Source organism: Hirundo rustica, chromosome 2, assembly GCF_015227805.2.
Source record: "Hirundo rustica isolate bHirRus1 chromosome 2, bHirRus1.pri.v3, whole genome shotgun sequence".
Taxonomy (NCBI): domain Eukaryota; kingdom Metazoa; phylum Chordata; class Aves; order Passeriformes; family Hirundinidae; genus Hirundo; species Hirundo rustica.
The window spans coordinates 104,067,179-104,079,518 of record NC_053451.1 but is presented as its reverse complement, the minus strand read 5'-3'; the positions used below and the strand labels follow the sequence as shown (position 1 = coordinate 104,079,518).

General features: G+C 36.2%; 1 protein-coding gene across 2 annotated transcripts in view; it reads left to right on the top strand.

Annotated features, from left to right (window-relative positions):
- The window catches only part of RPS6KA3 (ribosomal protein S6 kinase A3), a 76,706-nt gene that overhangs the window by 52,708 nt on the left and 11,658 nt on the right, over positions 1–12,340 (top strand). Inside the window, exons 11-16 of one of the 2 annotated variants that reach the window (XM_040054578.2) lie at positions 4,210–4,298; positions 4,564–4,628; positions 4,727–4,829; positions 5,015–5,139; positions 6,926–7,048; positions 8,496–8,585. In XM_040054578.2, coding sequence (XP_039910512.1) covers positions 4,210–4,298; positions 4,564–4,628; positions 4,727–4,829; positions 5,015–5,139; positions 6,926–7,048; positions 8,496–8,585 — 595 coding nt within the window. Of the gene's footprint in view, positions 1–4,209; positions 4,299–4,563; positions 4,629–4,726; positions 4,830–5,014; positions 5,140–6,922; positions 7,049–8,495; positions 8,586–12,340 lie in introns of both variants that reach the window. The other variant, XM_040054577.2, reaches the window with a different exon arrangement.

The window sequence follows — 12,340 nt, the reverse complement described above, 5'->3', positions numbered from 1 at the left end:
ATCTAATTTCTACTCCTCCCTCATTTCCAAAGGTACTGGTAAATCCTCACTCCCTATTCCATATTATTAATTCCCTTTGCTGCCTATCTAATTTGCTTCACTATTCCTCCACCATACCAGGTACAAAGGACTTCATAGCAGCTCTTTAATCTGTAATAATAACTTCTCCAACTACATGATCTCTCCCATCTTAGTTCCATAATATTTTTAACTTTCTTATTCTTTTTGATAACCTGTGCATTTTTTTTTCCATTTTTTTCCTTTATTTTAGGTGTTTGGAGGTTTTTTTGAGACAGTATTTTCACTCCTCATCCTTCTTTATTTTACCAGCTCCTGACCCTACCTCTTTATATTAATGGTGCTGCCAACAATTTGCCTCCCCAGTACTCCTCCTTTCTGTACTCTCTTATGACTTGCCTAAGCTCCAATTTTCCCCCTTGCTATTTTCAGCATAGATTTTGCATTAGCTCTATTGTGGGAATTGCTTTCCTTCATGTTCTTGTTTTTGCTGATGAAGGTCTGCTCTTTTCCTTGCCAATTCCCCACATACTCTCTAAACTAATTCAACCTATGGCGTAACTGCCCCATTTTTGGGACTGTAGCCAAACACTGTGCAAACAAGTCTGTTTCCTCATATCATAGGTTCACTTCTGTTTCCATCTATTTTCAACTAATACCATTTTTTTCCATGAAAGCTCATAAGATTATCTTAGTTTTCTTATTTGTTTTCTGCTTCATTGTTTATCATTGTTCTCAGTCCTGTTAACCATTTGTCTACCCATATATCAAAGCTGGAACTTCTTTTGCATGAACAGCCTGTTTTGAAAAATAAATATGTGAAACTCTTTCATCTTTTCTCTAAGTAATTAGAAGGTGAAAACACACTCATTTTCCTGGCTTTTGCTTTCGTAATGCATACATGTTATGTTTTTCTTTGCCCTTGTTTTTCTTCTTCATCTTATTTGCAAATATATTTAGTGATGCTAGTTTCTTCTGCTGCCTCAGCACCATGCCAAATCTTCATGTGATTATTCAGTGACTTTGAGCTAAAAAGTTCTGTCTGTTCACAGTAAACAAACTCCTTCTGACCACCTCCTATTTACAAGAAGCTAGTCTGAGATAGTTCTGCTGCACCCTCACTTGTTTCAAGAGCCATGCGTTTTTTTGTCTGTGTCTCATGAGTTACGTCTTTCTCTTCTTCTTTGCCTGCATGTGACTCCACTCTGTTCCTCAACAGTCTTTTCACTGTTGCTATAAATATCTTCTGTATTCAGCTGCCATGTAGAATATCCTTGCATTTCTCCAGGTAATTGATGTTCACAGTCATTCATAGCCCAGAGAGCAGTGCTGAATGGAGTGAAATCCAGCTTGTGGCCAGTCACAAGCGGTGTTCCCAGGGGGCCAGTCCTGTTTAACATCTTTATCAACAACCTGGACAAGGGGATTGAGTGTCAGTTTGCAGGTGGCACCATCCTGGATAAGAGGGAGTATGGATCTGCTGGAGGGTAGGAAGGCTCTACAGAGAGATCTGGACAGGATGAATCAATGGGATGAGATTCAAGTGCCAGGTCCAATACATGGGTCACAGCAACCTAAGGGAGCATGCCAGGCTTAGGGAAGAGCAGCTGAAAATACCTGGCAGAAAAGCACCAGGGAGTGTTGGTCAACAGCAGCTGAACATGAACCAAGGTGTGCCCAGGTGGCCAAGAAGCCAGTGGCACCTGGCCGGTGTCAGCAATAGAGTGGCCAGCAGGAGCAGGGCAGGGATTGTCTCCTGTACTCAGCACTGGTGATGCTGCTCCTCAAATTGTGTGTCCAGTTTTGGGCTTCTCACTGTGAGGACACTGAGGTGCTGGAGCAAGTCCAGAGAAGAGCAGTGGAGCCTGTGAAGGGTCTGGAGCGCAGATCCTGTGAGGAACAGCTGAGGCATCTGGGTTTGTTAATCTGGAGAATGCACAGGGAAGACCTTATCACCCTACAACTACCTGAAAGGAGGCTGTACCCACATGGGGGTCGGTCTCTTCTCCATAGTAAAAAGCAACAGGATGAGAGGAAATGACCTCAGGTTGCACTCTGGGAAGTTTAGATTGGCTGTTGGGAGAAATTTCTGCATTGAAAGGGTTGTAAAGCATTGGAACAGGCTGCCAGTGGAAGTGGCCGTGTCACCATCCCTGGAGGTTTTTTAAAAAGATGTGGCACATAGGGATATGGTTTAGTGGTGGACTGGGTGGTGCTGGCTTAATGCTTGGACTTGATAATCTTAAAGGTCTTTTCCAACCTAAGCAATTATAGGTTTCTATAATTCTGTAATTACTTTCAGATTTCATTTGAGGATGTATCTCTTAATGCCCTTTCCAACTTCCTTTTTTCACTTCTAGTCTTTGCAATTGTTAATGGCTTCAAACAGCTGCACAGAAAGTGTGCTATGATGTAAAGACCTTTCATCCTCTTTTAATGTTTCGTATGATTATGAGTATTATCTTGCATAGAAGTGTTTTTCTTTTGGTCATATAAGCAGCTGAAAACCAGAAGATATTTTGAACTGTTTTCTGCTAAGTTCACACTTTTTTTCTGATCTATGTTTTCCTTTTATTTTCCACATACCTAGTATATTTTTCCTTAAATTTTTCATAAAACTTGAAAATAGACAGGTGTGTGTATGAATTCAGATTTTCATAGTGTATATTTATGATATGTTGCTTTTCTTACCTTCTGTTCCTAAAAATCCACAGAAAATGCATTCCTCTTACAACAAAATTTTTTGGGGTTCTTTATTCCTCACAATATTATCAAGATAAATTTTTGCTTATTCTTCTGTGTTTCACCTAAAACTGGGAAACCCTGCAGTTTGAAGAAATCATAGGTTGCAGCAACAAAGTTAAATTTTTAAACATCTTACTTGAGAGGTATGCCTTCATATAAAATTTTGTCATTGTCCATCAGGAATGTCAGAAAAAAAAATTGCTGTCAGTCATGTAGTTGCATAATTTAGGAACTCTGAGGACCTGGCAGTTGCCTTTCCTTCTCCTCTGTCATGTGCCTGACACAGGATTTTGTGAAAGGTGGTGGTACATGCTGGTCAGGAAGAGTTGGGTGGCCCACTGCCTGTTCCTCCTCTCCATTGGCAGCCTTGAGCTGTCCACAGTATGTTATTGAAGCCAAAGTTTTTCAGATCTTCCTCCTCCCTGCCCTAGCTTTTTTAATGCTGAAAGGAATGGAAAATTTAGTAAATTCTAGTTTTAAAATAATAAATAGTGGCAACGCATTCTCTCACTCAAGTGACACAGAGGTGAATATCTACAAATACCTGGAATACAAGACAAATCATGTTCTGATTGAAACATAGAGTTTGTGTCATGGACTGTTACAGAAAAATACAAGCTACAGGTTGAATTATATCCCTCCTTACCATTATCATAGTTACAAAAAAAAGTAAGCCCTAGTAACAGTGAGGGAATGGAGGCTCAACATTAAATGGAGAGGAAAAAATATGACAAGGATTACAAACCAAAATGAAATTAAAGAAGTACAAAAACTTCAATCTAAAAGTTCAAGACTGGCAAGTTGTAAAAGTATTATTTGAAATAGACTGGGGAGGGGAGCAAAAAGGAAAAGAAGAGTGGGGGTTTGGGGGGAGGGTTGTTTGGTTTGGCGGCGGGTTGTTGGGTTTTTGGGGGGGTTGTTTTTTGGTTTTGGGTTTTTTTTTTTTTTACCAGCTAATCCTGCAAGATCTGTCCCAGCTTAATTCAATTTCTGTAGTCTATTTTGTTTCCTGGGTCATCTTGATGTGTGTCATAGTACTTTTCTTAGTCCTTCTATTATGTGGCTATCAGGTTGCTTTGTTTGGTGTCACTTGCTAGTAACTGGACCTATAAGTGGATCAAAGCATATTATGAAAATTTACAAGTTTATAAACTGCTATCCTCTAGCTATTCTTCTCTACATGTTTTTCCACCTTTTCCTCTACTTAAGTTACTGAGTCATTACTGAAAATACTATACTACTCAAAAAAAAAAAAAAAAAAAATTAAAAACCCAAACACGTTTACATGATTGACAGCACTTTTGCTCTGTCTGATGTGTGAAGGCAATTTCTCAGTGATGCTACTTCATTTATTATGGACTTGTTGAATGGCAAAGGACAGGGGGATTGCAGAGTTAATTCTTACCTAGATATGTTTGTATACTATTAATTATTTTTATTCTCTAGGGCAAAACTTGGAATGCCCCAGTTCTTGAGTCTTGAAGCACAGAGTCTCCTGAGAATGCTCTTCAAAAGAAACCCAGCAAACAGATTAGGTAAGGTTTGTAGCAGAATATTTGAAATTTGATTATAACATTCATAACATCAGTGATTGTTAAACTGACTAAAATTTGGTTTCCTTTATAAAATAGGCTTTAAAGTAAGAATGTAGTTTGCCCTTCAAGTAATCACCAAAGTATTATCATTTCTGCTAGTCATGCATCTAAAATTAATGCAGAAGAAATAAAAAATATAATTTTGCTAGCCATTCTTTTGACCAAGAAGAAAATAATTCATGGACATTTTTCTTCCATATAAAAGGAGCAGGTCCAGATGGAGTAGAAGAAATTAAGAGACATGCATTCTTCTCCAAAATAGATTGGAATGTGAGTATCTAATTAAAAATCAGTCCAGTAAATTTCTTGGTTAAATCTTTTATGGTATCATATAACTTTTCCATTTACAATGTGTCCCTTCTCTTCAGAAATTGTACCGGAGAGAAATTCATCCTCCTTTTAAACCTGCAACTGGCAGACCTGAAGATACATTTTATTTTGACCCTGAGTTTACAGCAAAAACTCCAAAAGGTAAAGATATATGAATGAGATAATTTACATATTCAAAAGATAGAATTTGAATTTCAAATGTTTTCATTCAAAATTTGATAGAAATTGTTGTCTTCACAAATTCAAGGTGCTACCAAAATTTCAATACTTAATCTCATATCTGCATGTTAAAGACTCTGCTTGTAAGTGGATGATGTCTTTTTCAGATTCACCTGGTATTCCACCTAGTGCTAATGCACATCAACTTTTTCGGGGATTTAGTTTCGTAGCTATTGCATCAGATGATGAAAGCCAATCAATGCAGACAGTTGGAGTGCATTCAATTGTCCAGGTGAGTACATCTAATAAAAAAACCAAAAAACCAGTGCTGTCTCTTGGTGGATGGATTGTTTCCTTGTCACAGAATGAAGTATCATTACAAAGTCATTGTCATCTTTTATATAAGAAAAGTAAAGATCAGTTTGTTTTATCCAAACAAAATCTCTGAAGGTACAAGACCAGTTCAATTACTGAGCAGCTACAGGTCCAAATAGGCCTCAATTGTAAATGAAAACATTCTACCATCTGTATTAACTCTTCAATGTCAAGCCATAACTATAACATGGAGTGCAATAGCAGATAGATACATTGATTTATTAGTTTTTTCCCCATACATGAAAATGTCAGTTGACTCCTGCAATGCTGTAGTAGGAGGCACTGAACTATGATTGTGAATTGTATCTGGATGTTCTGGACTGCTGTGCATCTTGGAATCCAGCACATATTCTGACCCTCCCAAGCCACTTGAAGTTAATTTGTGCTATTTTGTGACTGATTTCAGTGCATCATCATCATCATCACACAAGTCAGTGTTACAGTGCACACTCCAGCTTTGGCTTCCTTGATCTATTTGAATGACTCCAGTAGAGTCTCCTGTATTATTAATTGTCAGGTTGTCACCTGGAAGAGGAGACTTCTGCAAAAATTATATTTCTGCCTTCTCTCTTGTTTTTAATAATTCTAATTACCGAGTCATGAAAACCAGCTCATGATCTAAACTGTGTTGAAAGCTTCTTAACGTATAGGTCGGAATAAAAAGGTGTGCTGTATGATTGGGTTTATTTGGATTTTTCACTGCACTGGTATTTTGCAAATGTCTGAGAAAATTTTTAAAACCCCACAATTTATAAAGAACAGGAATAGCCCTTGTATTTCTTTAACACCCTCATGTTTAGAATTGTTGCGACATACTTTTCTACACATTACTGTTTCATGTGTAATAACATTTTTTTAAAATATAACTTTAGATAGATCCTTTTTTATTCTCAAAAAGCTTTCTGATTTGATATATGCATCAGAATTATTTCTCCCCCTCGTATCTTGCTAGAAGTTTCTGCAAGCTTCTCAGTGCTGCTTTATTCCCACATAGTTTTGTAGATGGCATTATTGCTCTTTGTTTATGGTTTCCTTCTCTTGTAGGTCTGTTTCTCTGCTGCCTTTCCTCTGTGCCCCTCAACAACTTCCTCTCTCCTATTTCCTCTTTTCTGTGCTGCAGGATACCCAGATGGTTTCCTGCAAATGCTTTGCATCCTTTGCACAAACTCCATACACTAGAGCACCATTTCCTTCCCTTACAAGAGTGAGCACTTGTCCTCCTTTCAGCTTTTTATTTCTTTGAAAGGATTTGTGACTGCCATTCCATGCAATTCCAGCCAATCTGATTCTATTCAGTGTGTCTGAATTTTCCAGCTGGCATTCTGTCTATTCAGATAATAAAAACAGTGATACTTTACCATTGTTGTATCACTGTTTTGTCATGAAGTCTTCTATTTTCTGTGATTTGGAGTTTCTGTCTTTATGTAAAGCAGCATTCAGAAGTATAATGTCTAAATTATTTTCAAAAGTACAGTGTGCATTATTCACAATATGTCTAATATATATATTATATATGTTATATATATTATATATATTTATACTAATTTTGAACAGAAGGTAGTGGGGATTTAGACCACTTTGATCTAGTAGTCGTCAGTTTAAAATTTTAAGCAAATCTATAAGAATTTTTTAATAATTATTTTAATAAAAATCAGTTACATATTAAGAATATTCATCAATTGAGAATGTTATTTTGGTAGCAGTTGCACAGGAACAGCATTCAGTTTACTGATGGATATGAAGTAAAGGAAGATATTGGAGTTGGCTCTTATTCTGTCTGCAAGAGATGTGTTCATAAAGCTTCAAACATGGAATATGCTGTAAAGGTAATTACTTCGTTAAAAATGACATTTTTCAGATTTTAGCATTGGGCATCTTTTATTTGCCACAGAGAAACATAGAGATTAAGATTAATTTTTTTAATATAAAAATATTTTATAAGCAAAAGTAAATTCATAAATTCTCAAATGGGTATGGAGTTCATAACAGTCTTCAGTGTGGAATAACTTCCAGAATAAACTTAACTCTGTTTTGGCTTCCAGATTTTCAGCAAGGTTTTTAATGTTGTTTTTATGTTATTCTGTAGAGCTTTCTAGCACTTCTTTGGAGGCATTAAATTCTCAGTTTAAAGCAGTAGATTTCCCAGAACTGCAATGATAAGGTTTTTTGTCTTTCTGTGTAATAACCTGGGACCAAACGGTTACTGTGAAAGCAAGAGTATGGATTAGCAGACTGTATGAGTGGGGGAAAAAAACAATATTTAAATCCTATACTGCGAGGTGTTCTCTTTTTGAGTTGTTGAACAGCTTACTACTTAATTATGTAAAATACAAAGATGAGTTAAAGTATGTAGATTGCTTCCTGGAAACCTTCCAATTTCAATTTGGTAGTGAAATACTTATTTTTATTCTGGTTCTGGCCAGGAACAGATTTGACTTCTGTGCTTTCAATTTGAAATAATTTCTTGAAACTGCAAGAAAGTCCTGGAACAGCTGATCATTTCCTCAGCTATAACATTTGTTGTAAAGATTCACTCTCTTTTCTATTGCCTCTATTAGGGCATTTTTTTCCTCAAGGAATCTTGAAAAAAAGAATAATGATGATCAGTGTCTGATATGTTAGCAGGGGACAGGTAGCAGTGTGGACATAAGGGTGAAAGGGGAATGCAACAATGGAAAAGACATTATAGGAAATTCTGTAGTTCAGGAGAGAAGAACAAGAATGCATTTAAGTAGGTCAAAACAATATTTTGCTTGTTTGACCAAGGTGAACTTCAGAGCCAGAGATTCAAATGGACTTTCATAATGAATGTGTGTTTGAATTAACTCTGAGAAATTTTTACTTTTTCTAATTTTTTTGTTCTCTTTCTCTCCTGCTTTCTTTCCTGAACCAAATATTTGTTTGAGATTAGTATTGTGAAAATCAGTTTATTAGCATCATCCAGCTGGTATCTCACGTTAAATTAGGAGCTTCCTATTTTATTAAATAATGGATCACTGAAATCTTACCTACTAAACAGCCTTGCATTATTTATCACAGCCAAAGAGATCAGATAATTTATCCTCCAAAATTGATTTCAAAAGAGATTTTTTCATTTTTCCCAACATATTTTGGTTTGCCTTGCTTTTGCAATTTAACAAACTTGGGTTTGGTTATAATCCATGTCTTTTAAAACAATAAATACTGCTTAACTGTTGATGCTAATAAGCATACCAAAGCATTGCACTAGATTCACAAAAAGAATTATGCCTGTGTCTGTATGTGCTCTTACAGATTATTGACAAGAGTAAAAGAGATCCTACAGAAGAGATTGAAATCCTGCTGCGCTATGGACAGCACCCAAATATTATTACCCTGAAAGATGTAAGTAGTGTTTTAAAGACATCCTTTAATGTATTATGATTGTGAAACACTTTCTAATTTGAGAGATGACAAGCTCCATGTTTTAGATTTATGTTCATGTTTTTCAGTATTTAAAAATAAAACAATGTCCCAATGCAATTTATTCAGTAGTATCTAGTTTTTTACTGGGATGTCTGTGTTTTCTTTTAAAGATGCTTGTATTGTGGTACAGTGTTATTCTAAGGAGTCAAATAATTCATCCTTCCTAAATCCTAGCACTAGGATTTATAATTTATTTAATGTTGACTGTGTTTTTAAAGAAATAAGGAAGTTTTTGGATTGCTTAGTTAACTTTGAGTCTGATTTCGCTTACCTTAACCAAAAGCAATTTTACAGTACATTATTGTATAACAAGGGACTCACTGTTAGTACAGTACCCAAAGGAATTTTCATGGACAGTAGCAAGTATTACTCAGTAGTAGACAAAATCCTTCCATGTCGACAATTTTCACTCTTTTTACCCCGTATCTTCATGTGGCCTTTGTATAAATATTGTCTAGGTATTTTCTCCTTGTATTATTTGCTCTGATCGTGGAAACACTTTGTCCATAAAAAGCAAGGAATAAGATAAGCTGGGAGGTAGAGGGTTTTCATAGTGAACAGTATATTCTGATGATGTGAAAAACAACATTGCCTTTGTCTCCTTGATTATTCATTAAAGAGGATTAAAAATTAAAAAGGTGTATGCTTAATGACTTTCTTAGACTGCAGGGAAATACTCTGGTCTCCCAAACCAAACCTCAGGCAAAACAGCAAACCATTTCCAGGAAGCTGAGCTCAGCTGAAAGGCGATTGTCAGACATTTTGAAGTCTTTAAAAAAACAGCTCATAAATACTGAGATGAGCACTCGTAGTACTCTGCATGAAGTTGGGTGCCATAATCTCTCTTCACTTTATTGATACACTGTTTGCCCCTTTCTTGGACAGTGGACATAAGGTAGATATTGTGGAGCCCACCAGGGAGGGAGCTTATCTTATTTGTAAGCAAGATACCACAATTGCAGTCCCACTTTCTCTTCTGCTTCATGTGGTTGGACAGTAAAGCTGCTTGAAAGGAGTTGTGCTGGACAGAACCTGCATCAGCGTTCGTGGTGCTTTTAGTGCTGCATGCTGGGCTCATGTGTTACTTTAATTCATCACAGAGCTTATGTTATTTTAGCAGGAAGACAAACATGAGAATGTGAGTGCTTACCTGAACTTGAGCATGATGAATATTTTACACTGAGAACAGAAATCCAGGCAGCTTTAAACAGCTGCAATATTGCTGAATTACTTCAATTTGTAATTAATCTTTTATCTTCATCAGTCATCTTCTAGAAGGAAGGAAGGATGCACAGCAACACCAATACACAAATAGGAGACTATTAAAAAAAAAAAAAAAAGCCTTAAGCCCACAAAGGGAGAGAAAGGCTGTAATTCCTACTCACTTCTGCTTCAGATCGGTTCCCCAAGCAGAAATTATGTAAGAATGTCTGGAGTAAGAAAAGAGAAATGGAATTCATATGTAATAGAATCTTATATAAATCTTTATTATTTAAGCTTACATTATACATTAAGCTTTTCTTGTCCTAATACAGACCCATGGGGCAGATTGCTTGCATATCCCACGTTATAATGGTGTGCTATTACAGCTTTCAGAGAAGATAAGGAGTATTTTGCCTTCAGGTCTCAAACTCTAGAGCACCATGTACTATTATAAAAATAAAACTCATTGTTGATTTGCTCAGTTTTTCATTTAGTTCCACATCAAAACTTAAACGTTTCTAATCTGAAGTGCCAAAATAAAAGATTTCAGCATTTAAGTGCCTGCTTTGGAAATTATTATTCTGCAAGAAATAATTTCTTTCTTTCCTTCTAGAAGAAATGCAGTAATATTTGCCTAGGATTGCTGAATTCTGCTTAAGATGGAAGTTTTCATTCTTGTTCAGCCTTTTTATGTAATTTAATTCTGAAGGTGTTTGGATTGAAACAATGGATATTCAAGAGACCAAATTCTTTCTGCAGTGCACAGTCCTCTGGGGGTTTTCCTTCTGATTGTTATCAGTGGTCTTTTTCAGTTGCACAGTATATAAACAAAAGGAGCTATATTGTGCTAAATCAGATGTCCTTCTTATCCAATATCCTGCCTCTGACAGAGGCCCTTAGTGGATGCCTAGGAAACAGTGTAAGAAGGGAGGAAGCACATGGCTTCCAACAAAACATTACCTAGAAACTTCCTGTGCCAGACCATTATAAGTATTCTACCCTTTTTATGTAACAGTTACTGTTCTGTAACAGAACTTTTGTCCTGTTTTGAGTTATTTAAAGCATTGCCTGAAGAATCATTTCAGAAACATTTTAGAAACCTGAATACAAGGTATCCAGTCTCCCTGTCCAAATGTTTATTTATGATTTCAAAATTTCTCATCATAAGTCTGTAAAATTTTACTTCCCTTGGCAAAAACGTTGATTTCTTTCTCCATTGCATTATATTTTGTTCATGTGCCTACATCTGTTTCTCAGTATAGTTTCTTCCACTTTGCCTGGTAGAAAAGACATACTGACTGACCTGTGGCTTGTGCTCAGAGTCAGTTTTAAAAAGCAGTGTCACATTTGTGATATTAGCATCCTGCTGTGCACCTGTGAAGAAAACGTCATCAGTATTTATTCAAAAACAACTTAAGTGGGTAATACCATTAGAGGAATTGGTGCAAGGGAAATGGTTTATTTGGGATGAGTTATCTGTGGGGTTTTTTGGCTGGCAGACAGGACCAGCAGATAAAATAGTAACCAAATGCAGACTTTGCTTGAATTCTGCAATCCTGAGATGTGCATACTCTGTCATGTCAAATGAAATAAGCTGATCTCCTCATGTTATACCAGGATTAGAGGAAGTATGCCTATTAAAAAAAATATCCAGTTTAGTATCTAGAATTAGATATTTCTGCTTCTGAATACTGTGTAATACTTGCAGTCTTAGTACAAGCACATTCAGATGCTCAGTCATTTATATTTCGTGGGGGAAAAAGAGATCCATCATGTCTTCATCTCCTTAAGATCATAAGCTTGTAAGGCCCACAGAATTATTTAACATTTTTTTTAAATTTGGTGAGAAAATAAATCCTTCTAGTATTGTTATGGGAACAAAATTTTTGATGCTTAGAACTTTATTAGCATGTTTTTCCCAGGTAGCTTAAGACCAGGGAATTGGGATGAAAACCTTCTTTCTATTCTTATTTTCTGTTACTTATCTGATATTCCTGAATTTATTTTACTAAAATTTTGATAGTTGTTTCTACTTAAACACAAGTTATTTTTTATTTCACGCATTTTGCTGAAAAAACCAATTGCAACATAATGATAGAAGTAGGTTGAAATTATTAAAGGGAATAGTCTGTAAAAGGTTGCACTAAAGCAGGAATTGTTTCTGGATTAAGCTGGAACTCCCAGGTCAGGTTGGATGAGGCTTTGAGCAACATGATCTAAAGAAAATCCCCCTGCCTATGGAGGGAAGGTAGGGACTAGATGATCTTTAAAGGCTATTTCAACCTAAACCATTCTGAGATTCTGTGAAAGTGCAACTGAAATGAAATGTTGAAGTGTAAGTACCTTAAAATGTGCTTTGGTATCACTCAGTCTGTAGTGCCCTCTGGTGAGAATGTAAAGAATTCTCGAATACTTCCCTGGACAATAAAAGCCATTGCAAAAATTAAGCCATTTTCCATAACTAGAAGTAA